Source organism: Drosophila subpulchrella, chromosome 3L (genome assembly GCF_014743375.2).
Source record: "Drosophila subpulchrella strain 33 F10 #4 breed RU33 chromosome 3L, RU_Dsub_v1.1 Primary Assembly, whole genome shotgun sequence".
NCBI lineage: Eukaryota > Metazoa > Arthropoda > Insecta > Diptera > Drosophilidae > Drosophila > Drosophila subpulchrella.
The window spans coordinates 9,092,054-9,117,349 of record NC_050612.1 but is presented as its reverse complement, the minus strand read 5'-3'; the positions used below and the strand labels follow the sequence as shown (position 1 = coordinate 9,117,349).

Below are 25,296 nucleotides of genomic sequence, written 5' to 3'. Positions count from 1 at the left end.
TTTTTTTATTAATGATTTTGTGATACAATAATGTACGTGGGAGTACCAATTTAGTTGTAGAAACTGACAGCTGGTAAATCATCTATAAAAATGTTAATTTTCGGTTAGTTTTAAGGTAAACAAACCAAGCCATGAGCCTTTACTCATGCACTGCCCCAAAAATCCCTATCAAATGTTTTCCACTCAAACTTCGATCTGATTCTGAAAATGCCAATTCCCGAACCCCGTTTACCAATAGAGTTGGAGAGATAATGAATTATATGGAGGACTGCTTTGCCGGAGCCCCGCAGGAGTTTCTCATCTGCATTACCGTCCACAAAGCGGTGAAAGTAGGCTTGACCTCCGGGGAACTGTACGTGCGAATCAGCCTTGACAAAATGACCAAGAGCACTAAGTCTTTTCCGAATACCGAAAATCCCTTCTTTAATGAGGTGAGTTTCAACTGGAAACCGTCCCTCCCCCCTTTTTAGATATACATACATGTAATCCCCATTTAGTACTTTGTCTTTGAGTTCCATTGCACCTTGACTGAGCTCCTGCGTCTGACGATTCTTTTCGAGCTGAAAAAGCACATGACCTATAAGAAAAATGTGGTGGTTGGCGAGTTGCTGGTGGATCTGCACAGTGTGTGGAACCAGTCCAATCACGGTTACTTCAAGAAATGGGGTCGCCTGGAGGCTCCCATTGGCGATAACCAACCCCCGGAAAACCAACCCAATGAACCTCACGGCTACCTACAACTCGATCTGGCCATCGTATCCCAGCACAGTCCGGTGAGCATTGGACTTAGGTCTGAGGAGCAGGACACCCAGAACCTGAATAAATGGTCAGTGGATCAAGATTACGATGACATAGAAAAGTGAGTGGTAGCCAAAAAGGTATTATCTGATATTATCTGAACCCGTAAATCAAATACCCCTAGAAACCTCCTGACCAATGTGAGCTCGTTTGCCCCAAGCAACATTCGCTACTACATCGCCTTCTACCGGGGCTACTTCGTCAGGCAGAGCAACTACATGATTCAAGTATCGTTTGCCGGCTTCAATGTATCTGGCTCTCGGCATTGACTTACGTTTCCGTTTCTAAAGTACAGATTCCATCCTTTCAAGGGCAAAACGCCGGTGGCCAAGAATACGACGACACCAGTATGGAACCATGAGATTAACTTCGCCTGGATGTATCCCTCGGTGGCGCAGCGATTCTTGATCCTTATTTTGACCCATGAGCTTCTACAATGGAAATGTGTGGCTGAATTTGAGTTGTCTCTGGAGGAGATAGCCTTTAAGGGTGAGTCAATATGGGATAGTAAAAATAAAATTGTGGTATTGTGTGCGTGTGTATAGTAGTTTATTAATAAGTTTCTCTGTGACATCGGGGTCACCAAGCTTCCGCAATTAAAATATGTGGAAAAACTATAATTGTAGTGGTTTCTGGGGTCACCAAATTTCACTTAGATAATCCAAGATCAATTCATAGATCTCTTGCGAAAAATATTTGTATATTTCTTGGCATATTTTCTGTTCTAAACTCATAGGAACCCCTTCTCTTGGTCCCACCTACCTCCATCTCTACGATCCCGTCAATCCGATGATCTATGTGGGTCGCCTGCTAATGGAACTTCGTTCAGAGATGCTAAAGGACGCCCAGCCCAGCCACACGTTGTCCTCGAAGACGGTACCTGGGTTGGATGAGACCCGCTTCTGGCACGACGATGTCTACCTGGTTGAGTTTCTTCCACTACTGGGTCACCAAATCCAGACCTCGGCCACTGCTTACAAGATCTCCGCCAGATTAGCCGAGCACAGCTCGAATGTGCTGGAGGGTGTGCTGAGGACACCTCTGGATCGCTTCCGGTCCGCCATGAACTCGAAGAGTTTCCGCCGGGAGGCACCCTTTAGATCCTGCATGTTCCGCGTCCGTTTGCCGGACAACCGAGCCAAGTATGAAAGTGATTTCTTTATGCTGGACATAGTTAACTATATGGTAGGTATGCGTTTTATCTTTCCTAGAATTTAGTAAAGCCCCTATTAATTGTCAGCGCTCTGAGCTGGACGCCTTCAAGGTCTTCCAGCTAAAACATCCTCTTCAGGATGATGAGCAAGCAAAGTGCCTGAAGGCTATAGTGGGCAACATTTTAACCCGAATCAAGGAGGGACTAGAGGCCCACCGTTTTGATCACGATGTGGAACCACAGCGCACCACTTGGGACATCAACCGGCAGTTGTACCTCCTGGATTACTTTGCCAAATTGCCTTCGGAGCTGCACCAGATGAAGCAGAGATTACGCAGCTGTTTCCTGGAACATCTGGATGCCTCCATCGCAGAGGTTGTTAGTGAGCTTCAGCGTTTGGTGGCTGAGATCGGAGCTCTTTCCAGTATGGCTCGCACCCAGGATGAGTGGCCGGAAATGGTTCTCTCCCTGAGTGCAGGTGGTAAGGATCTTGGAGTTTGTCGACTGAATGCCAAGCTCTTCCTGCATCTGCAAAGTGGGAACTCGGATCTGCAGCAGGAGACGCTTTGCTGGCGTCTAAGGAGCTTCTCCTTCAAAGCCATCGGTTGTACGCACACCTGTCCCAATTGTGGTTGCACCACAGCCATTGTTTCTGGATGCCTATCAATTGTGGTAGAACGGGAGCGAAAGGCGTTCCTTTCGTCCATTAGTGATGACTGGACCAGCATAGAGGCCATGTTATGGCAGCCAAATCCTGCACAGACGAACTTCCTCTGCCACGTGTATGTCCACCAGGCCAAAGTTCGTCCTGGTGGTGACAAGAAGAGCATCTGTGACTCACATCTGAGGATCCTGTTCGCCGATCAAACCTGTGAAACATATACATCTCCTGGCACCCTGTCTCCCATTTGGAATGCTGTCATCACCTTAAACATGTTGTCACTTCCAGGAGGTGTCAATCTATATTTAAAGAATCCTCCACTTCTCTCCTTGGAGTTGTACAACTCGGAACGAAGTTTATCCGAAGATCTTGTAGGAATGGGAAGTGTGGCAGTAAGTGTGATTAGTGAGGAACGCGCCACTGACTCCAGTTGGGAGGAACCAGGAGGATTCGCCTGGTCTAAGAATCCGATGCAGAAGTTACAGAGATTGAAGCACATGACGCCACCTCCTCTAAAATGGGTTCCGGTTGCCAAGAAGGGATCTGTCCAAGCCGAGGTCCTCATGTCCGCCGAGCTCATTGAACTATCCATGTTACCTACAGGTCAGGATATTAAAAAGGAGCCTCATCTTGCCACGGGCATTCCGGTGGCCATCCGACCCAATATGCAGAATTTTGTGTGAGTTAGACTTAGGTTTTTTGGAAGAGATACCTTATCGGAGGTTACCTTTTACAGCCTTGAGGTGTTTTTTGTCGGTCTCCGTAATTACTCCAAAAGCAGCATGAGTTCGGCGGGAAAAAGGAAGATTAAGGTGATGATGGGTGACCTGGTTTTGACCAGTGGACCATCCACGGCACGTGTTCGCAATAGCATAAACTTCTTGGTGGCCTATGCTTCGGGAGTGGTGGTAAGTTAAAACACCAGGATTTTCTCATGTAAGGTTTATTTAACATACATATCCTTAACCCCACCAGAGTCTACCCGATCAACAGGATTATTGGCCTGCAATCATAGCCACGGATGTCCTGCTCTCCGGTTTCAGTAGTGAGTCCACCTTGGGAGTGGCTCTGATACCCAACTCCTCGAGTTACCTGCAACGCGACAGGACCCTCAAGTGTGTGTCCAAAAAGGAGCAGGCTACTGGTGAGGCTTCCACTACGGTTAGCGTAGAGGATGATGATGATGAGGAGGACGAACTTGAATGGAAAGAGGAGGAGGTCAAACCCTCGAGGATCAGCAGCTGGTGGATGCGACTTATGTTCGCCTTGGGTCTCCGACCCGCTGCCTATGCCAATCGTCGAACTTTGAGCATTGATTGTACTATGGATGACAGCGAAGTCTTTGAGGAGAGGGAGTTCACCTGGTGGACCAAGTTCTACAACTCGATGTACTGGAGTGCGGCGGAGAGTAGCCACGAGCACAAACACCACCTGGTCATCTACCACGAGGAACTGGAGAAGCAGGCTCAGTTTGGTTACCTCCAGGATTGGGCAGTGCCCGTCCAACTAATCCATGGCGTCAAGTTCAAGAAGCATGGTCCACCCAAAGAGGATGTCTATGCCACCCTTAAGCTGCAACTCAAGTTGACCCCCTGCCAGTGTCCCGTTCTCGAGGATCCCCAAGGTGGTGGCGATATGGTTCGTCCCATGGCAAACGCTATACATCCGAGGCATCAGTCTACTCTTCAGTCGCTGAGTGAGACCATAAAGCTGATAGTACGTGTTTATGTGGTGCAAGGTGTTCAAATGCGCCCTAGAGATCTAAAGGGCGACTCCGATTGCTATGTGAAGCTTTTCCTGGGTGGGAATTCGGTGTCCGATAGAGCTCATTTCTCCCCCAACCATAGTAACCCTGTTTTTGGCCGCCTTTTTGAACTGGAGGCTACCCTACCAGGGGATCATATGCTGCAAATCATGGTGTATGATCACGATAAGATCAGGGATCAGGTGATCGGTCAGACTAACATCGATCTAGAGGACCGCTGGAGGTCTCGGCATCGGGCCTCGGTGGGTCTGGCCAACGAGTACACACGGAGTGGCTATAACCACTGGCACGATCTGAAGTTGCCCTCGGAAATTCTCATCGATCTCTGCCAGCGACGGGGTATACAGGCTCCCTACTATTATGGCAATGTTATTGAGGTGGACGGAATGCTTTTCGGAGATGAGACTGTTATCTCGAAAGGTGGGATTCAACTGACTTTAAAAATTTGGACCTGAGGTTCTTAGATTACCACTTTCAGATGAGGAGCTGCAAGAGCGACTTAGTTTAGCTGTGCTTAAGAACATGGACAAGTTGCCTTCCTTTGGCTACAAACTGGTGCCCGAGCATGTGGAGACCCGATCCCTTTGCCGCGAGGACTTCCCAAATGTCGAACAGGTTAATTAAAACAAGAACTAGTTCTAGGAAGATAAACCTATCCTTACTCAATGATATGATTCATTTATTATTTATAGTATCAATAATAACGTACCTATACTATCTTTAATCAACCTTATCCACATAATCAGCATTACAACATTTTTGATAAAGGAGCATGAACATTTGATTTACTCAATTCAAATTTATAAATTTTATAAAATCTATTTTTTGTGGATCTCAAACTATATTAATATTAATATTTAATATTTAAGTTTTAAGTTTACTGATATAAAACTCTTTAATTAGGTTTTACATAAATAAGTTGAGTGGTTTGCTTCTAGCTTTTCTTAAAATATCACTTATTACATCAACTTATATGCCACCTTTTATCCAGGGTAAACTCCAGTTGTGGATAGAGCTGTTCGAGGCGAACATCTATGTGCCCAATCCCATCGATATAACGCCGGTTCCGTCCACGGATTACGAGGTGCGTGTTGTGGTCAAGAATCTGGCTGGAATCCAGTCGGGCGACAAAAACATTTTCGGCAAACTAATGAGCGACATCTACGTGATAGGGTAAGTGGGTACAACAGAGGGGGCTACTGCTTATTACCCTTGGCTTACAAGTGGATCCAAAGTAAACGATTTGCAATTACCGTCGTTTTTCGGAATATTTTGCAGCTGGTGCGAGGATGAGGACAAGCGCCAATCGACCGATATCCATTACCGCTCATTTGCGGGCGATGCGGCATTTAATTGGCGCATGGTCTTCGGCATGAAGTACTCCCCCAACGAGGACCTGGTGAGCCTTGACCTTGCCTAATTGGTCAGGGTAAACAATACTCTCCCAAGTTTTTATCCCCTTATTAATTATTCTGCTGGCTCCCGTTTCCATTTATAATTTACATTTCGCAGATGGTTATACGCCGCAAAGCGGGGCTCCTAGAGGAGATGGAGTTCAAGAAGCCACCGATTATATATCTGCAGGTTTGGGACAAGGATGTGCTGTCCAAGGATGAGTACCTGGCCGCCCTTGAGCTGAACCTCTCCAATATGCACGCGCCGTATCCGTTTGTCCAGATGTGCAAACCCTATCCCAAGAAGAGAAAGCGAATCAATCTTTTCAAACGCAAGGTCATTAGCGGCTGGTTTCCGCTGCAATGCAATGCAAGTCCTTCACAACGCTCCCAGGCCAAAGTTCAGAGTGTAAGTAGTGGCGAACCTAACTCCGATGTTATTCTTAACATCTTGGCAATATTTCAGGGAAAAATGCAGCTGAATATAGAAATCTGCACGGATGTGGAGGCTGCCAACCGGCCGGCGGGTCGTGGTCAGGATCCGCCGATGGCCTTGGAGCCGCCTTAGTAAGCTCGCTGTGTTTTTTATAACAATATCTGGATGAAAAACAAACCGTATAACATTTTTGAAAGTTTCCTCTAATGTTATATCAACCCACAGCAGGCCGGACACCTCCTTTAACCCACTGACTCACCCCTGTAAGTCCCTTCGGCTCATCCTCTGGCCCGCTATTCGGAAATATGTCCTGTGGGGTGTGTTCATATTGATCGTTATCCTGGGACTGGTGCTCTTCTTCTCCAATCTGCCCGGCAAACTCATGGGCATTCCCCTCCAATGAGGACTTATTTGTATTTCTTTATTTTCTGTTAGTTTGTTTGATTGTTTCTGTTGATTTTGTTCGCTAAATTGAATTTCACCTTGCAGTTTTAAAGTTTTCCAATAAATTAGTTCTTACCAGCTATTGTACAACCACTTAATGAGTAATTAATTGAAACTGCTAATAGCCATCTCCAGGGCAAATGCGGTGAAAATGCGATAATAAGTGGGACTGGGACTTAACCCCCCAGAAATAAGTTGACTTTTGTTAGGATAGTGTTAAGACAGCTTTGTAAATAAATAAATTTAATACTATGGGGCTTGACAAATTAATAATCCTAAACTCATAAGAAATAAAATTATTTGACGGATGTATAAAACGCATGGCAACAATCATGTAGAAACTGGTTTGGAAGTATGGTAAAAATATCAAAAAATCAATGTATAATAAATTATTTATTTGATTAACTGTATTTTATTCTCCTTGATTTTCAGCTGGACATTCCGCCCAAAACTGATTGGCTGTTGGGAAATCACTTGTCCGCCTTTTACTTCCTTTAGAAGCCATTTAAAGCATCCAGAACTATCCCAGAGCTTCTTGTCTATTTCACCATGTGGGTGACTAAGTGGCAATTCGCTCATTTGTGGATGTTCATGTGTGCATACACTAAGAAAAATCCCTATTTTAGGAATAACGGATGTGCCTCCCATTTATGTTTAGGAAGAAATAGATTAAAAATGGATTTAAGTTTGTATATCAGTCTATATGGAGTTAGATCTCTTTTTAGCCCATTTTAATCAATTTTTCCTTGAGGAACATTTTGAAGTCCATCACTTACCCCATTTAGTCAAAATTTAATTTAATTTAATTTCTAAAGGATTTTTTTTTGGGTGTATGGTATCTAAATTGTGTCGAAGTGTTAATGTGTTAATAGCGGCAGTTGACGAAAGGCTGCCACAGCTTATCAGGACCGCCCCGAACTGGACTGAACCGTTCCGACCGGGAAACTCGGAGGGCCCAAAGGGTGCCACGTTCAGTTGGTGTCCAGCTATCGGAGCTGACGGTTCGCAAATCACTCAGCAGGAAGTTTCCGGGGACTTCAACTTAGCCCCTCCTCAGTAACAATTGCCTGTCAAAGGTGCTAATTTATTTTTCTAATTAAAGTGTCTGCTGTCCATCAGAATTGTGAAATTTTCAACATTATTTGCAAAGCTGTATCCTTTGAACTTAAAGGCTCTGTCGTCGCAGGCATCGCAGAGTCCTTGTAGTGCTTCCTCCACGTCGCTGGAACGGATCGGCAGTGAAACATATGGCAAGCAGCCTTAAATGCGGTTAAACTCAGTTCGAAATTTCTCGGAAAATTCCTGCTGCTGCCGCAGTTGTGCCTGCTCCGTGTGCTCCGTTCTAGTTTTGGCGGAGATCAAAATCAAGTTCAAGTTCTTTAAATTTAAAGTCGATTGAAGATGTAAGTGAATCCTGCCAGCTGCTCACCGAGGACATACTTAACACGCTGATCGAGTGAGGAAAGGCGCTGAAAATCGAGTATTTAACCAAAAAATCTAAGGTGAGATAGGTGATTTGAATTCCTTGCGCTTTTAAAATATATATTTTCGGTTAAAAGTTATTTATCATAATTAATTTGTATTACTTAGTTTAACCCCTTATCTAAAAAATGGTATTTTGATACGAAATATTGTTAAATCTTTAAACTAAAATAAATATTTGAGGTCAATGTCGTTTTTCCTATAAAATATTCAAATTATTCAAATAAATAGTAACAATAGTTATTTTGAAACTCAGATTATAATTGCCAGTCCATTTTAAGAAAATGGCTCTGAAAACCGTATATTCTGACCCAAAGTAACCCCTTAGGTGTCCTTTTAATTAAGGGATTTATTTACGCGACGGTCGGCTGATGTTTGCTCTAATATTTGCCCACCATCACCACTTAGCCTAATCGAAAGCCTCGAATTTCGTCAACTCATCAAGCTGGCGGTGGAATAATCAGAGCTTTGTTTCACCTGAGGGGCTGTACCTTCAATTTCATTACTAGCCTTGCAAAATCGGATCCCAAATCTTCCGATAAATATCTCAGTAATGTAATTAGATGTTACAAAACCGCCTAGAAATTTATGCGCATTTCGACCAGACCTTGCAGTGCTAATCCTTCACTTGTGGAAACCGGTTCGAAATGAGGCTGGAGGAAATAAAGTAAGTTCTGCATTTACTGGGGCTTGGCATTATGCAAATTCCCCATGACCGAGTGACGAAAATAAACAAGCCATTAATTAGACAGTACGCATTAATGGGTTGGCGGAACGGAGTCCTGGGTTCGATTCCCTCGGGCAGTGGCTATAAAAGGGAAAATGACAAACGGCCATTGACTTGGTAGCCAGACGGGGTACATATAAATGAAAAGTGCGTGTAAATGGGCCAGGGGTTACTTCACGGTTAGCCCTAGTTGCAGTTGCTTTTCAGTTCTAGTCCGATACGGTTCTCAGTTTCCAGTTCCTAGTAAATCGTCCTCGAGCTTATCTCTCCTATCTGGCGATATCATGCGACAGGCGTGTTATCTAAATTGGTTTGCTGTCGGTTTACGCGTTTGAGAACCGTTTAGCCCAATCAATATCTAATTAGCCCACTGATTGTGCGACCCGCTGAAGTGTGATAAATTGCGAAATACAAACGAGAGACTAACCACCATGTACAGTCGCGACCAGCGGCCCTTCACGATTACAGCAGCGGCCACGGACCGACAGGCGAGCGGTACGAGCACGAGTACGAGTAAGAGTACAAGGATGCCCAAGCTCTATAACGGAGTCTACAGCGGCCAGTGCGGCGCCCTTTCGCCCCCCGATCTTATGGAGGCCCAGCCTAAACTCCTACCAAAAACACGCAGCAACAGCAGTGGGAGTACTGGACGAAGCAGCAAGGTGAGTGGTGAAAACTTAGGATGTTTAAACAGAAACTAACCTAAGGAAATTCAAATTATTATAAATATTATTGGAACTGGGAATATATCTAGTTGATATTTATATTTAAACAAACTTAATTAAACTAAGTTTACAAATCTAAAGCTTATACATCCAATACCATAGCCTACTTTATAAAATTATTTTAAAATTCGGGTTCAATAATGTCCAATTTGCCTAGTTCCAACCCATACTTTTCTTATGTATCAAAATAGTTAAATTCAAAGAAAATTGATTCAATATCCCTTTCTAAAATCAGTCTTATATCAGAAATATTATACTATATGATAACATAGAGCTTTGCATAGAGGTACATCTCCCATTAATAATATTTTCTACGCTTACTCCATACTTATAATAAGCTTTCAGTTTCGACGCAGTAGCTTCAAATGCAATTACTTTTGAATAATTACCCAAATATGCAAACAATTTATGACTTTATGTAACTTTTACCTAATATCGTGCACAAAATAGACGTAAATTTATTGACATCTCTTTGCAGTATTGGATATTCTCAATGATAATCGAGCGGAGCGGGGGTCCCAAGCGGATAGAAATCGATGGCGATGATGCGGACACCCCGCTGGAGGCCATCCTGCCGGCAGAGCCGCCGGCGGAGGTCTGCCTTTTGCGTGACAGCCCCTTCAGGATATTGCGGGTGAGTCGATCGGGATGGGTTAAATGCAGGTGCGGGCAGCAATTCTCCAAAGTGAAGAACCGAGGCAATTCCCCCAGCGAGACCTATGATAAATGCTTCTCGTTTGAATCTTAGCCTCGGGCTCTGAATGTTCGAGAAGGGGCTGTCGAAGGTTGTAGGTTCAAATACGATTGGCCATTGAACAGTTCTTGTTGTATGATGGAATAAGACATTTACGAGACTTAAATGCTGAATTTTAAACGAATATACCTTTTTAAAATCATTTGTTGCAAAGACAGTTTAATGTCCGTTATATTAGTTAGCCCATGAAAATCTTATGATAATAACATGATATAAGGCGCAACAAGTCCTTATCACAATCAGCGCAAGCGGAAAAAGATAGAAATTGAAAGCAAAGTTGACGTGCGAATTCAACGAAAGGTCCCGAAGCATATCCTTCTGAAAGGACCTGTGCCACACGCACCCGAAGCTGCTGCCAGTTGGCTATAAAAGCAGGACTGCCTGGCCTGAGATTTCAGTCATTCGGCGACTCTTCTTGCGTGGACCTAACCTTCTTCTCCTACGGATGTTTGCCCTCCAACGCGCTTACCAAAATCAAGTTAACTTGGCTAGAAAATCAGTGGCAAAGCAATTTCTTTTGTGACATTTATTGCGTTCGCGTAACTCAATAACGACTTATGGAATAAAAGTGAAAAAAATATTGCCAAACGTTTACACATAAAACCAAAAATAATATGTTATACAACTAAAAAGATTAATATTTGTGAAACAGTTTTTCAAAGTGCAAAGATAAGTGAAAAGGCTTTTAAGAAATTCTTTTAAAATTGTTTACATACATTAAAAATATTTACAAAGTCTAAGAAGCACGTTTATAATTGGCCTTTAAAGAGAGAAACATATTTTTTTAACACTTATGAAATATTTAAAGGTATTTTAACTTATGAAAAATATTTAAGATTTTAGTGTAAACACAGTTGCAATTAAAGAAACGAGTGCATATCAAAGCTATAAGTTTAAATAATTGAGTTTCGATCGGAACCAAAATCAAAACTAACCGAATCAGCAAATCAGAGCTTAGTAGAAAAGGAAAACCAAACGCATATCCGGAAAAACCACAAGCAAATTAAAACTATTGTCACTGTGAATCAACACGTATATGCAGCAAATAAGAGTTGAAATCAAAAGGCAAACATACGCATATGGAAATCATATTGGAAAAAATCCATAATAAGCCCAGGCTCTCGAAACTTCGCCCTAAGTCAGTTGAGCTCTAAGGACAATAAGAGTTAATCCGCAAACTAAACACAAATGCAATTAAAATAGACGATGACATCGGGCGACAAGGAGACCCCGAAGCGAGAAAACTTCACCAGTCCGCTGCAATATTTGATGGGCAGCTGTGTCCGCGGAGCGGAAATGACTGCGATGGCGCCCCTTAATATGCCCAAAATGTGGGCCAGGATCCTGCGGATGTCCTCCTCGCCAAAGATAGAAATCGTTGACTATCTGAAGGTAAAACTACTGGCCGAAGTCATTCAATTAGCAAAGAGCGAATTACTAAATTAGCTCGCTGGGGGTTAAAAGTTGCTCGTTCCCCTTTAAAAGTGATTCACAGAAACTTTCGTTGATGGACACTTTTTCAGCAAGGGGTGTTCAATACAATCTTTGTAATATTTTTTCATCGAACAGCAAATGAAATAAGACAATCAAATTAGTCAGTCGCCGGAAGGCATTAATGTTTAAAGTCTACTGACATTTTTCAGGGGAAAAGACATTTTTCTGCTCTCTTTGCTTGACACTTGAAAAGGTAAACAGCAAGTTCTTGGAGAAAATAAGGGGAAGCCTTGAATATCTTCAAAACCTTCATTTACTTCCTACTTAAAACAAAATTGTTAGGAGAAAAAATATTTTACACAATTCTATAACCATTTAATATCACATGAACATTTTAACACGGAAAAGTTTTACAATAAACATCTCCTGATATTTTACATCTCTGCTGATTTATCTAAATTATTAATAAAATAATATATAATATGCTATTTATGATGTCAACACTAAAATAACCGATAAAGTCGGTTGAAATTTCTTTTTAAATTTCAGTGCCACACCGAACTAAAATGTTGGTTAATCCTGTATAAATATGTAATAAATTAAATATTTTTAGGGTAAAAACAAATATTTCAAATATCTATTCAAGAATTTGTATGTCTAATGTTTAAAGTAATAACTAAATCCTTAGAAAAACGAAACAACAAATGTATTTGAAAAGAATTTTTTTCAGTGCCGGCATAGTAAACAGAGCTTAGTGTTTTAATTGAAGTTGCTGCAAACTACAAGACACCTGTTCTTCCGTTTCAGGCGGCTGAGTCCGGAAACCTTGACGACTTCAAGCGACTTTTCATGGCGGACAACTCGCGGATTTCCTTAAAGGATGGCAAAGGACGAACGGCTGCTCATCAGGCGGCGGCCCGCAATCGGGTTAACATTTTGCGGTATATTCGCGACCAGAATGGCGGTAAGTGTGCAGGGGATTAAAGCCACTTAGGAGGTCTGCTAGTCAAGTGTGATTTACAGACTTTAATGCGAAGGATAATGCTGGCAATACCCCACTCCACATTGCGGTGGACAGCGATGCCTACGAGGCCCTGGACTATCTTTTGTCTATGTAAGTCGCTTCGCCATGGTTGATTTGGTCTGATAATGCTTCAACATTTTCCTGGTAAACCCATACAGACCAGTGGATACTGGAGTGCTGAACGAGAAGAAGCAAGCGCCAGTCCACCTGGCAACCGAGCTGAACAAGGTTAAGTCCCTGCGGGTCATGGGTCAGTACCGGAATGTCATCGATATCCAGCAGGGCGGGGAGCACGGCAGGACCGCCCTGCATCTGGCGGCCATCTACGATCACGAGGAGTGCGCTCGCATCCTGGTAAGTGGTGTGAGTCATTGCCAATCGTACCATGTAATTGTTCTCACTTTTAGCCTTGATTTCGTACTTGCCCATGCATTTCATTTGCATCGGTTCGATTTATATCGACCATTAATCAACATTTTCCCACACTTCACTCGCTCGCAAAACACACTCATCCGTACGAAAGTTTAATTTATCATAGCAAAAAGGTTGGTATCCTCAGTAGAAACTCGTTCTTTTGCCTGCCCTTGTACTAGGCCCCATGTTTGAGGGTGTTTGAGTGTGTGCTAGCAGTGTTGCTATATTAAATGAGACATATTTGCTTACTACAACTCATCGTATCTTCCAGATAACTGAGTTCGATGCATGCCCCCGTAAGCCCTGTAACAATGGCTACTATCCCATACACGAGGCGGCCAAGAATGCCAGCTCAAAGACAATGGAGGTCTTCTTCCAGGCAAGTTTCCCATTTCCCCAAACAGTTGGTACACGTGCTAGTTGCATGCAATCGTTCAGTCAACCAATAACTATGTCATCTCATCCAGCTTTGATCTTATTGTGGAAGCTATCCCCTTCGGACTTCAGACCGATTTGCTTGATTCCTTTTATTTAACCCCCTCCCTAACCCCTTGACCTTTCCTGCACTCTCTCTCCTTGGTAGTGGGTTCATTTTTATTTTCCTTGCTCATTGATTGGAGTTGCGTATACGCCGCGTTGACAGCGTCCTCTTTAAAAAGTATCAAATTTGTTATGGGTCATTCTGTAGCTCTGACGAAAAACGGAAAGGAAGAAAACATGTTTTCCCAAAGTTTAAGCTGAAAAAAAATATCAAATGTAGGAAAGCTCAGACGAGGGCGGTCGATGACTTGCCTAGTATTTTTTGGCTACCAGAAATCAATACTCATCCTAAGGCAAAATCTGAATATTTAATTTATTTAATGATGTGTGCTAGGCAGATATTGGAACTTAAGGATTTACACAAAATTCGTTATCCCTTTAAGTTCGCTCCTTAAATGGGGATGAAACACTCTTAAAATTTATATTTTTAATAAAGATAAGAGTTCTAGATAGACCTTTTTATTTCATTATCTTAAAACGCCTTTAAGAAAGCATTGTTTATAAGCATACCATTGCACAGTAAATAATTTGATATGAATTACGAATACTTATTTTTCCTGGAAGAAATCCCTAAACACTCTTTATAAATCTTTTGCTATTAAATATATTTAGTTTTTCGAGGATAAATCTTTTAAATTTATTGATAAGTATTATGTTATTTTATAAAATAATGTTTATAAATATAAATTTTTACCATTGGGTATATAAACGAACAATAGTGCAACGTATTATATTAATTTCCCGGAAAAATCTCATCCCATAGTTATTATACTAATCACGTAATTTATCCTGCAGTGGGGCGAGCAGCGCGGCTGCACCCGCGAGGAGATGATATCCTTTTACGATTCCGAGGGCAATGTGCCGCTCCACTCGGCGGTGCACGGAGGGGACATCAAGGCGGTGGAGCTGTGCCTCAAGTCCGGGGCCAAGATATCCACGCAGCAACACGATCTCTCGACGCCAGTGCACCTGGCCTGTGCCCAGGTAAGTGGACGATGATACTGGTGCAGGTGTCCTGGCAAATCCTTCAACGGCGGTTAACTGACAGGCAGCCATGCACTCCACAACTCTCTCATATTTCCTCGAAGAGTTAAGCAAACAAAGCATTCTTGGTCAGCGAATGAAAGGAAAACAGCTGTAAAGCATCTCCAAGGACCTGTGAAAAGTGGCTGTGTGGTTTTCCTTTCGTTTCCGTTCGCTTCGACTCGACTCGTGTCCTGAGCTGACTTTAATTTGACAAATTCTTATGCAAATTCGCTAGGACGAACGTGACTTTGCCGCTGACAAAACAAAGCACTCCCATGTTGGGAAATACATACTGGGGATGAATGAATCAGACATGGTTTTCCAATTCTATTTTCGATTTATATATTTTTTTTAGGGAGCCATTGACATTGTAAAGCTGATGTTCGAGATGCAGCCGATGGAGAAGCGACTTTGTCTCAGTTGCACGGACGTGCAGAAGATGACGCCTCTTCACTGCGCCTCCATGTTCGATCACCCGGATATAGTGTCCTATCTGGTGGCCGAGGGGGCGGACATCAATGCCCTGGACAAGGAGCATCGCTCACCTCTGCTTTTGGCCGCCTCGCGCAGCGGTTGGAAGACAGGTGAGCTTTGAAAACAACTATAATCCTTTGTTCCGCAAAGAAAATTCAATTGACATAAATTAATTTACCAAAATCCCATTATCTATTTAACGAGGGTACTGACGCTGCTAGATTTTATAGCATTTTGTGTGCATTTGTTCTTTAAACGCACATTTTGGCATTACATTTGGGGAAATATTCGTTCCTCAAAATTAAAGCGATTTAATTCTTAAAAAAATAAAAAAAATTGATCTGGTGAAATACTCGTTCCCCAAAATTAAAGCGGAAATCCGGTTTAATTCCTAAAAACATAAAAAAAGTTGATCTGGTGAATTTGGATGAACTCATTTGTAAACATATAAACAAATTAACCCTATCATTAATAAATACTTCTATACACCTTTTGGTACCCTCCCAGTTTAAAAACTGTGGAATCAAAGCAAAAACGCAAATTCTTGGGTATTATACTTGTATTAGTAAACTCTTTGCTATGGTCTTTCAAAACGTCTTCTGTTCCTTAAAGCCTGATTAAAACCAACAACAAAAACCAAAGTTAATGCATGGATTATACATATTATATTTATTTCCCGGAAATATCTCATTGATCGGCAATAAATAAATACAAAATACGTTATAATTTGAAATTATAAAGTTTTTAGGATTACTCAGACAATAATTTGCTATCGTGCTCTTAAATATTAATTTGGGATAAAAGGCATATGTGCTAAAATCAATGAGCTAGATATTTATTTCTATTTTTTCCTTTTTTAAAGTACACCTTCTGATTCGCCTTGGGGCGTGCATCAGTGTCAAGGACGCCGCCGCGCGCAATGTGCTGCACTTCGTCATAATGAACGGCGGGCGGCTGACAGACTTTGCCGAGCAGGTGGCCAACTGCCAGACGCAGGCGCAGCTGAAGCTGCTCCTGAACGAGAAGGACAGCATGGGCTGTTCTCCTCTGCACTACGCCAGCAGGGATGGGCATATCCGTTCCCTGGAGAACCTCATCCGGCTGGGAGCATGCATCAACCTGAAGAACAACAACAATGAGAGTCCGCTGCACTTTGCAGCCCGCTATGGGCGGTACAATACAGTGCGGCAGCTTCTGGACTCCGAGAAGGGTTCCTTCATTATCAACGAGAGTGATGGGGCAGGGATGACCCCGCTGCATATATCCTCGCAGCAAGGACACACACGGGTGGTGCAACTGCTGCTCAATCGCGGAGCCCTGCTGCATCGAGACCACACAGGACGTAATCCTCTCCAGCTGGCGGCCATGTCGGGATACACCGAGACCATTGAGCTGCTGCACTCGGTGCACTCTCATCTGCTCGATCAGGTGGACAAGGATGGGGTAAGAATGTCTAGTCTTGCCTTAAGAGTGTCACAACAAATGAGGGGAATCCTTCCAGAACACCGCTCTCCACCTGGCCACCATGGAGAACAAGCCGCATGCCATCTCCGTCCTGATGTCCATGGGCTGCAAGCTGGTCTACAATGTCCTGGACATGAGCGCCATCGACTATGCCATCTACTACAAATATCCGGAGGCCGCTTTGGCCATGGTGACCCACGAGGAGCGGGCTAACGAGGTGATGGCCCTGCGATCGGACAAGCATCCCTGCGTGACCCTTGCCCTCATTGCCTCCATGCCCAAGGTGTTCGAGGCGGTGCAGGACAAGTGCATCACCAAGGCAAACTGCAAGAAGGACTCGAAGAGCTTCTACGTAAGTGGGTCGTTTCCCCGGGGGGGCGTCTTTAATCCTATCCTCATCTCATTCCCTCGAAGCTAATTGATTTCTATTCGCCCCATCGATATCATCGTAAATAGATCAAGTACTCTTTCGCGTTCTTGCAATACCCCTTTATGTTTGCCAAGAGTGACGAGAAACCCGGAGAGTCGATAACGACAGCCAGTCCCATTCCGTTGCCGGCTTTGAATGTAAGCGGAACCGGAGAATCCCTCCCAGAACTGTTGCATGCGTGTTTCAGTGTTGTTCTTCCTGCCCCTTTTTATATGATACATGAGCGGATCTTGGGATCTTGGGCTTTCTGGAGGTTGAAATAGAAGGGAAAGAGGTCACTAGTGGGTTCCACATCATGATTCATAGTTCATCTTAATGGTTACAAGCAAACATCTTTAAACATTACTTGGTTACCATCCAACATCCAGATAAAATATTCGTTTTGGCCCTACCAAAAGACACCCGAACAGATCGAGGCCAAGCGCAAAGAGTTCAATGACCCCAAGTGGCGACCCTCGCCTTTGGCCGTGGTGAACGTGAGTGTCCCCGAACTCTCTTAAAGATCACTGAGCTCTGCAATTGTGTGTGTACCGTCCCCCAAAACTAACCCACTAACCGACTCACTGTATCTTGCTTTTGTATCTTGTATGTCGTGTGCGTGTTTAATATGCCATCTTCCTATCACATTTCTAAGATATATATTTCTCTATGATCCCCGGCTAGACCATGGTCACACACGGCAGGGTGGAACTGCTGGCCCATCCGCTGAGCCAAAAGTATCTGCAGATGAAGTGGAACTCGTATGGAAAGTACTTTCACCTGGCCAACCTGCTGATCTACTCGATATTTCTGGTCTTTGTGACGATCTACTCTTCGTTAATGATGAACAACATTGAGTTGAAGGCTGGAGATAACAGGACGATGAGTCAGTACTGCAACATGGGGTGGGTTTTGGATTTCTTATATATTAACCTATATATATAGCAATATCTTCTATTCTAGTTGGGAGCAGCTGACCATGAATCTCTCGCAGAATCCTGCGGTGGCTTCCCAGATTCGTTTGGATTCCTGCGAAGAACGCATCAATCGAACCACAGCAATTCTTTTCTGCGCGGGGGTCATCGTGGTCTACATAGTGCTCAACTCTATGCGGGAACTAATACAGATTTACCAGCAAAGACTACATTATATCTTGGAGACGGTGAACCTTATATCCTGGGTGCTGTATATATCTGCTCTAGTGATGGTTACACCGGCCTTTCAGCCAGATGGAGCCATAAATACCATACATTATTCGGCCGCCTCGATCGCAGTGTTTCTATCCTGGTTCCGACTGCTTCTGTTCCTGCAGAGATTCGATCAAGTGGGCATCTATGTGGTCATGTTCCTGGAGATCCTGCAGACGCTCATCAAGGTGCTGATGGTATTCTCCATACTGATCATTGCCTTTGGCCTGGCTTTCTATATACTACTTTCCAAGGTAAGATAGTTGGTTTAATGAATACTTCTTATAATTATAGCTTTTATTTTTAATAGATTATTGACCCCCAACCGAACCACTTGTCCTTCTCCAACATACCCATGTCCTTGCTGCGAACATTCTCAATGATGCTGGGCGAGCTGGACTTTGTGGGCACCTATGTAAACACCTATTATAGGGATCAGTTGAAGGTGCCCATGACCTCCTTCTTGATACTGAGTAAGTACACAAAAGAAAATAAGTGTCAGGATCAACTAGATATTTTCAGTTAAATGTTAGCCTTTCCATTTTATCATTAAATAATGTTAACATGATATTGAAAATTGTAATGATATGCAATTTCATGAAAGCAAGAATAATTCTGTCAAATTTTGGATCACTATTCTGATTTTTTTCTCACTATTTATCTCTTAATCTACTTATATTATGTCAGGCGTCTTTATGATCCTCATGCCCATTCTCCTGATGAACCTGCTCATCGGTTTGGCCGTCGGCGATATAGAGTCAGTGCGTCGCAATGCCCAACTTAAGCGGCTGGCCATGCAGGTGGTGCTCCACACAGAGCTGGAGAGGAAGCTGCCCCACGTCTGGCTGCAGCGAGTCGACAAGATGGAGCTCATCGAGTATCCCAACGAGACCAAGTGCAAGCTCGGCTTCTGCGATTTTATCCTGCGCAAGTGGTTCTCCAATCCGTTTACCGAAGATTGTAAGTTAGCTTGGTACCAGATCTCGTACTAGATCATTCCATTTTCTCCCTATGTTTCAGCCTCCATGGACGCCATATCCTTCGACAACAATGATGACTACATCAACGCCGAGTTGGAGCGGCAGAGGCGAAAGCTGCGCGACATAAGTCGCATGTTGGAGCAACAGCACCAGCTGGTGCGGCTCATTGTCCAGAAGATGGAGATCAAGACGGAGGCGGACGACGTGGACGAGGGTATATCCCCCAATGAACTACGATCCATGGTGGGCCTGAGATCGGCGGGCGGAAATAGATGGAACTCACCCCGAATCCGGAACAAACTAAGGGCTGCCTTGAGTTTCAATAAGAGCATGTAGATTCCGCCGATATTGGCGGGTCTCTTAGCTTTATAAATATATCTCTGTGTTGTCCCAAGTAGAAATATTGCACCTACATATTTAAATTAATCTCTTTTGTGTGTACAACGTGGATCGTGTGTGTGCATTTGGATATCGTACTGTGTGAGGTCCTAAAAGGAATTGTGCAACGAATTTATAGGCAAGGATCATGGGCTGTTTTAGTAACTCGAACAAGCTGTGGCATTCAACAGATCTATTGTAGTTTTAAATGCTATTTGCAAAGTATGCATTGTTATTTTGATGTCTTTTAAAAATATATTTAAAATAAATCTATATTATTCAGACAAAATCATTGGTTTTGGAACAAAGGATACAAAATCCTTGAGTCAAATAGAAAATTCTTATTTATTTATGACAATGATCAATGGTAAAGGTGACAATGTATGAGAATAATATTAACGATTGGCGATAGAGACAAAAACTTATCCACTAAATATAAGTTGTACGATGGTAGAGGGGATCTACATAAAAGTGATCTTTGTGCGACCCATGTTGACTTGCCAGACATTGAGCTCCTCGTAGTCGTCGATGCATTTGTCCACCTGGTCGGGTTTGAAGCCCTTGGTGGTGCAGCGGTCCATGATGTCGCCGATCTTGACCGCCTTTCCAGAGCCTGCGAGCTCACGGACAATGGCGAAAATGCGATCCGAAGTGTTGGGAACACTAAAAAAAAGATGGAAAATATATTTGTGAGAATGATAAACCATTAAAAAGGTCATCCAATACTCACTGTCCCTTCTGGTGCTCATGGATTTGGTTGAGCGAGTCCTTGGACATCTCCAGCAGACGCAGTGCCTCAGCCACATCATCCTTTTCCACGCTATCGGAAAGTCGCAACCTAGCCAATGCAGTGGACAGGCGCAGGATTCCCAGCAAGTTACGGGCCGATGTGAAGGTCATGTCCTTCTGGTTGCGCGCCTCCCTACGCAGCTCCACATAGGCTCCCACAATGTAGTCGGTAAGCTCATCCGGAATGGTTGGGTTCTTTCGCTTGCACAGGTTAATGTAGCGCCGCATGAGATTCATGTCCAGAGCCTTGACACGAGTCGGCGGCTGTTTGCTGTGGCTGTGCACGTAGGTGATGTGCTTGGCCAGTCGCAGATCGTTGTCTCGATCCGGCCTGTCCTGAATGAGCCACAGCAGATCAAAACGCGAGAGCAGGGCGGCGGGCAGCTGGATGTTCTGCTCCACGGTGCGACGAGGATTGTAGCGGCCAAAAGCGGGATTGGCAGCGGCCAGAATGGATACGCGCGCATTCAGGGTGGTCATGATGCCAGCCTTGGCTATCGAGATGGTCTGTTGCTCCATCACCTCGTGAATTGCTGTACGATCTTGATCCGCCATTTTATCAAACTCGTCGATGCAGCAAACTCCCTGATCAGCCAGCACCAGAGCTCCTCCCTCCAAAGTCATCTCGCCTGTGAGTGGATCCTTCATCACCGCGGCCGTGAGACCCACGCCCGAGGATCCTCGTCCTGTCGTGTACTGCGAGCGAACTGCCAACCGACTGATGTAGCCCAGTAGCTGCGACTTGGCCACACCAGGATCTCCCATAAGACAGATGTTGATGTTGCCACGAATCTTCATGCCATCGGGACGTTTGTCCACACCTCCAACGAGGAGGAGCAGTAGCGCCTTCTTCACGTCCAAATGGCCGTAGATTTCAGGGGCCAAACTGGTGGCCAGGCGCTCGTAAAAGTCATCCTGGGCCAACTCCTCTAGTTCGTCGGGGGTCAGCTCGGCATCCTTGTCCGAGATCTCGTCGTTCTTGTTGATGCAAATGATGCGCTGTTGGGGATTAGAACATTAAATCATTTTCTAAATAAATGCATGTTTTTGTCATAGGAAACTCACGTGAGCTTGCAGGAATGTCTCCGAAAGCAGACCTTGGATCATCTGTGCGAAGCCAGTGCGCATCAGTGGCAGAAACACTCCGGATACCACGATATGATCTCCGGGCTGGGCCATGCGGGTGACCTCACCCCTGCACATAATGGTCATGCTGCGAGGAATGTGACCCACAGGCACCTGGTCGCTGTGCTCCTGCATCTTGACCTCCTGGAACTTGACGAACTTGGAGCCACGAGTTTGCAAGTACAGCCTGCCGCCCGCCTTGTTTACCCGGCAATCATCCGAAGGACAATCGTGAACGGGCGTAAAGGACAAAGAGTTGACAGGCTGATACGTCTCCGAGCCACAGCGATCGCAGGTATAGGTGGCCACCACCATCATGGGCTTGACCTCCGTGCAGCGGGTCACGATGCCACGGACTGTGACCAGCTTGCCAATATGCTGGGCCTTTATCTCGCGAATGGAGTGCGCCTTCTCCGTGGACAGGGGTTTGAAGCCCACCTCGCTAAGGAGATTAGATAACTTAATAAAAAACTGATATCAGCCCCTTAATTGAATCACTCACAATCGCTTCATCAGCTCCGCAGGGAAGCTATTCCGTTCGTCGCGCTGCTCCATGGGATTCCTGGTGCGGGTCTCCATCATCAGGCGGTGCTCGATGTACACATCCAGTGCGTCCTTGGCATGGACCTCCTGCTGCTTGTAGCTGGGCAAGAGTTCGGCAATCACATCGCTGAAAATGGACGCGTATCGCCGACAATTGTCGATCACCGCCTCCGCGAGACTCTCGTTGAACTCCGCCAGGTCATCCAGATCGATGGTGATCAGTACTTGCTCCCGGTGGGCCAGCTTCACCAGCTGCGAGCCGTAGACGAACTCCTTCTTGCCGTCATCGTCGCACTTGCAGAATTCCGACAAGAAGGTCTTGATGGATTCTGTAAATTCACAAAGGTTGCTTGTTTTTTGCCTCAAAATTAAAGGTTCCTATTTCACTCACCTCGATCCTGGGCATAGTCTCGTCGAGCCATTTTGCGCTTGCTTCTTTTGTGTTTTCAACAATGGACAATAGATCGAGGACAGCTGCTTGTGTTTTGGTGCCGCCAAAGATGTTTTCAGAGACGCTGATTGCTGTGAAATGCGGGGAAAATTGTGAAAATGCTTCCCGCCAAAAATGCGTTTGATGTGCAGTGTGACCGCGCCGATAAAGGTAGAAAATACCAAACCATCGTTTCACTGCATGGGAAATAAATACCAACACATGGTTCGTGTCTAGGATGGTTTCAGTCTTTCAAACTCACCTCTAATCATGGTGAGTTGTTCAGCCTATAGCGTTGCCACCCGACTCCAAAAAAGACTGCGCAAATTTTGAATTTCAAATATTGACGTTTATTCAGGTTTTAAATGAAATTTACAAAAGTTTTCGATTTCGTTTTCGTTTTCTGCCGTTGCTCTCAATTACTCATAGCACTATTGCGCCTAGCTGTCAATAAACTTGTTGGACTTGCGTTTCTTGTTACATAATTATTTATTGGTTTTTAGGCATCTAAAAGTAGTACATTTATTTTTAGTGCAATTTTCGTTTCGCATTGGTTATCTCCGAATAGATTTACAACGATGATTTTCGCTCGCACATTGCGGCTGCTTTTGCGGTATACATAAGTTACAATTTAATATGTTGCGTTTACGTTTAACTTAAATATTATTAATCACATGCAATAGTTAAATAATAATGATACAAATAATAATTATACATAGTTCAACCAGCGCGTCCGCACACCAGCGATCTAATCGGATCTCGATCGGATCGAAGTGTATATGCGATATAATATGCCAATTTGATGTTTGCGGCGGCAGTTGGCATTTATCATTTGTTAATTTGCTACTAACTAAATTTGTTGTTATCGGTCAACTGTTTGCTTTTTACACGTTACGGGCTAATCGTTACAGTTTACGCACTAGCATATAATTACGATTTAATTAGTTAATTCATTTATGTGTATATATATATATATATATTTATTTATATATATAGACTTCATTCTTATCGCTGGCGTCGTACTCGTATTAATGCATATTTCATATTCATTTGTATATATATATATTTATTTGTTTTTTAGAGTGTCGCCAGCGCTGCTCTCTGGATTTGATTCAGCAGCGCTCTGCCCCACTGTAAAGTATCCGTTAGATTGCAACAATAGTTTCGATTGAAATTGCAGATTGCGAATATGCAAATTGTGCGCTGAACTCTGCATTTTCTGCACTTTCTCCCAGAACTCCAAGTGCTCTGTAAACTCTAATTAGCTGAATGCATTTTATGACATTTCCCCAAGGTCCTCCCTCTTTGTTCATATAATTTAAATAATGCTACACATAATATACGTATATATCAATAGATTTTCATCGATTTCCGTTTCGTTTTCTGTTTTCTGTTTTTTTTTTCGATTTTTCATTTGCGTATAAAGCTGTAAGTCTTCTAGTTTTTCCGTAAAGTGCGTTTACTCAACTAAATTCCATTCGTATGCATCTCGCGTCGATTACCCAATTGATCAATTTCAGTTCGAAAGGTGTAGACAACAATAATTTCGTTTAAGTTTAACATTCACTGAGGCTACAGCTAACAGATTTATATCCTTTACGTATAATATTTGTTTTGTGATCGGTCCAAGAACTAGCCATTGAAAGTGGTGCCACGCCTCTGGTTTCCTGCTGCTGTTTACTTGCTTAATTACACCGAAAAAGGAACAACTTGCTTTGAACATTGAGCTTTACTGTACCGTACGCTATGTATAAGTATTAACATGTATCCGAACAAACTGCACACTCTATGGAAAGGGTTTATGCTTGAGTTTGAGCCTATTTTGTTTAATTTTCGTATAGTTTATGTTTAGCAATTGCTCGATTCGTATGCAAACCTCCAACACGTTTATATGGCACACAAGTCTAGTTGGATTCGGCATGGAAATTCGATGAGCTCTAAATTTGGAAAAGCTAGAAGGAGAGAGGTGCGCTTCAAGGGTTTCCAGTTTCAAGTTTCAAGTTTCGCTTCTGGTGTGTAGATTGTTAGTCGATTGCTAGATGAATGCGCTTAGGGCCTAATAAATTACTTGTAACAACTTAAGAATTACACAAATAATAATAATAATAATGATAATAGTTATTAATTAATGATTTAACTCGATTCTTGTGCATTTGCTGTTGCTCTTGTTGTGGTACCATCCAATTCTTTCTTGCCCCCGCAATGGGGCACATTTTTGTTTTGTGTTCGCTCCCTCGGGTGGGGCAGCATCCTTAACTACAACTACTGAAGAGCATTGTGACTAGAGTGAGGAGCATCCACGTCGCGGTGGCTTCCAGTGGGTTGGACCCACTGGTCTTGCCGCTGTCGCGCGACTCCACTTCGTTGGTCGTGGTGCCTTCGGTGTCCTCGATGGGTGTGTGGGATCCTAAAACAGTAAACAAGAGATCTATTAGTAGGATTCAGCAAGGAACAATTATAATCTGAATTAGAAACTACAAAGAAATTTATTTCCAAAATGTAGTGGGTCTGAGAATTGGTGTTATAGCATAAAACCTATTTCCAAAAGCTATTTTCTCTTAGAAACTTTATACAAATTTTCTTTTTAACATAAAACTCTTTATACCCGTTACTCGTAGAGTAAAAGGGTATACTAGATTCGTCGGAAAGTATGTAACAGGCAGAAGGAAGCGTTTCCGACCCCATAAAGTATATATATTCTTGATCAGGATCACTAGCCGAGTCGATCTAGCCATGTCCG

The 25,296-nt window shown here is 43.5% G+C and overlaps 4 protein-coding genes across 13 annotated transcripts in view; 2 read left to right on the top strand and 2 right to left on the bottom strand.

Annotated features, from left to right (window-relative positions):
• Positions 1-162: 162 nt before the first annotated feature.
• LOC119553149 (otoferlin) lies at positions 163-6,725 on the top strand. Of its 6 annotated transcripts, none has more exons than XM_037863364.1 (14): positions 163-431; positions 498-859; positions 923-1,025; positions 1,089-1,287; positions 1,535-1,983; positions 2,039-3,291; positions 3,349-3,520; positions 3,588-4,797; positions 4,856-4,992; positions 5,369-5,550; positions 5,656-5,776; positions 5,890-6,180; positions 6,238-6,338; positions 6,433-6,725. In XM_037863364.1, exons 1-14 carry the CDS (start codon positions 252-254, stop codon positions 6,608-6,610), a joined length of 4,938 nt encoding a protein of 1,645 aa, XP_037719292.1. In that variant the 5' UTR covers positions 163-251; the 3' UTR covers positions 6,611-6,725. The 6 variants fall into 6 exon arrangements, with proteins under 6 accessions (XP_037719292.1, XP_037719291.1, XP_037719293.1 ...); XM_037863363.1 differs by having other exon boundaries at positions 923-1,046; positions 1,110-1,287; XM_037863365.1 differs by having other exon boundaries at positions 923-1,046; positions 1,110-1,287; positions 6,436-6,500.
• Positions 6,726-9,376: 2,651 nt separating this feature from the next.
• LOC119553918 (transient receptor potential cation channel subfamily A member 1) lies at positions 9,377-19,903 on the top strand. 5 transcript variants are annotated; one of them, XM_037864597.1, is made up of 18 exons: positions 9,377-9,522; positions 10,064-10,219; positions 11,479-11,481; positions 11,543-11,731; positions 12,581-12,737; positions 12,797-12,887; positions 12,956-13,151; positions 13,483-13,590; positions 14,547-14,735; positions 15,133-15,361; positions 16,114-16,694; positions 16,753-17,067; positions 17,172-17,282; positions 17,809-18,029; positions 18,088-18,565; positions 18,622-18,784; positions 18,999-19,271; positions 19,332-19,903. In XM_037864597.1, the coding sequence occupies exons 1-18, from the start codon at positions 9,388-9,390 to the stop codon at positions 19,625-19,627; spliced, it is 3,891 nt and encodes a 1,296-aa protein (XP_037720525.1). In that variant the 5' UTR covers positions 9,377-9,387; the 3' UTR covers positions 19,628-19,903. The 5 variants fall into 5 exon arrangements, with proteins under 5 accessions (XP_037720525.1, XP_037720527.1, XP_037720526.1 ...); XM_037864599.1 differs by lacking the exons at positions 11,479-11,481; positions 11,543-11,731; positions 17,172-17,282 and adding an exon at positions 17,514-17,621; XM_037864598.1 differs by lacking the exons at positions 11,479-11,481; positions 11,543-11,731.
• An 87-nt stretch (positions 19,904-19,990) lies between these two features.
• Positions 19,991-22,709, bottom strand: LOC119553917 (DNA replication licensing factor Mcm7). Its single transcript, XM_037864596.1, has 5 exons — positions 22,518-22,709; positions 22,086-22,455; positions 21,524-22,025; positions 20,400-21,457; positions 19,991-20,332 (listed from the first exon to the last, which is right to left on the bottom strand). The coding sequence occupies exons 1-5, from the start codon at positions 22,546-22,548 to the stop codon at positions 20,131-20,133; spliced, it is 2,163 nt and encodes a 720-aa protein (XP_037720524.1). The 5' UTR covers positions 22,549-22,709; the 3' UTR covers positions 19,991-20,130.
• Positions 22,710-23,026: 317 nt separating this feature from the next.
• Positions 23,027-25,296, bottom strand: part of LOC119552910 (division abnormally delayed protein) — a 70,049-nt gene continuing 67,779 nt past the window's right edge. Inside the window, exon 9 of the mRNA XM_037862836.1 lies at positions 23,027-24,963. Within this exon, the coding sequence (XP_037718764.1) occupies positions 24,809-24,963 (155 nt within the window). The 3' untranslated portion in view covers positions 23,027-24,808. The remainder of the gene's footprint in view (positions 24,964-25,296) is intronic.

What these genes read in the sequence shown, in the direction of transcription:
- LOC119553917 (XM_037864596.1), bottom strand. Translation starts at nt 22,548, where the DNA reads ATGGCTCGACGAGACTATGCCCAGGATCGAG. An exon ending in AGACTATGCCCAGGATCGAG is followed by an intron (nt 22,456 to 22,517) that starts GTGAGTGAAATA and finishes GTGAATTTACAG; the next exon opens with AATCCATCAAGACCTTCTTG. An exon ending in CATGAGCACCAGAAGGGACA is followed by an intron (nt 20,333 to 20,399) that starts GTGAGTATTGGA and finishes TCTTTTTTTTAG; the next exon opens with TGTTCCCAACACTTCGGATC.
- LOC119553149 (XM_037863364.1), top strand. Translation starts at nt 252, where the DNA reads ATGAATTATATGGAGGACTGCTTTGCCGGAGCCCCGCAGGAGTTTCTC. An exon ending in AGAGCAACTACATGATTCAA is followed by an intron (nt 1,026 to 1,088) that starts GTATCGTTTGCC and finishes CCGTTTCTAAAG; the next exon opens with TACAGATTCCATCCTTTCAA. An exon ending in CCCAATATGCAGAATTTTGT is followed by an intron (nt 3,292 to 3,348) that starts GTGAGTTAGACT and finishes TACCTTTTACAG; the next exon opens with CCTTGAGGTGTTTTTTGTCG.
- LOC119553918 (XM_037864597.1), top strand. Translation starts at nt 9,388, where the DNA reads ATGCCCAAGCTCTATAACGGAGTCTACAGCGGCCAGTGCGGCGCCCTT. An exon ending in AGGAGTGCGCTCGCATCCTG is followed by an intron (nt 13,152 to 13,482) that starts GTAAGTGGTGTG and finishes CGTATCTTCCAG; the next exon opens with ATAACTGAGTTCGATGCATG. An exon ending in ATCAGGTGGACAAGGATGGG is followed by an intron (nt 16,695 to 16,752) that starts GTAAGAATGTCT and finishes GAATCCTTCCAG; the next exon opens with AACACCGCTCTCCACCTGGC.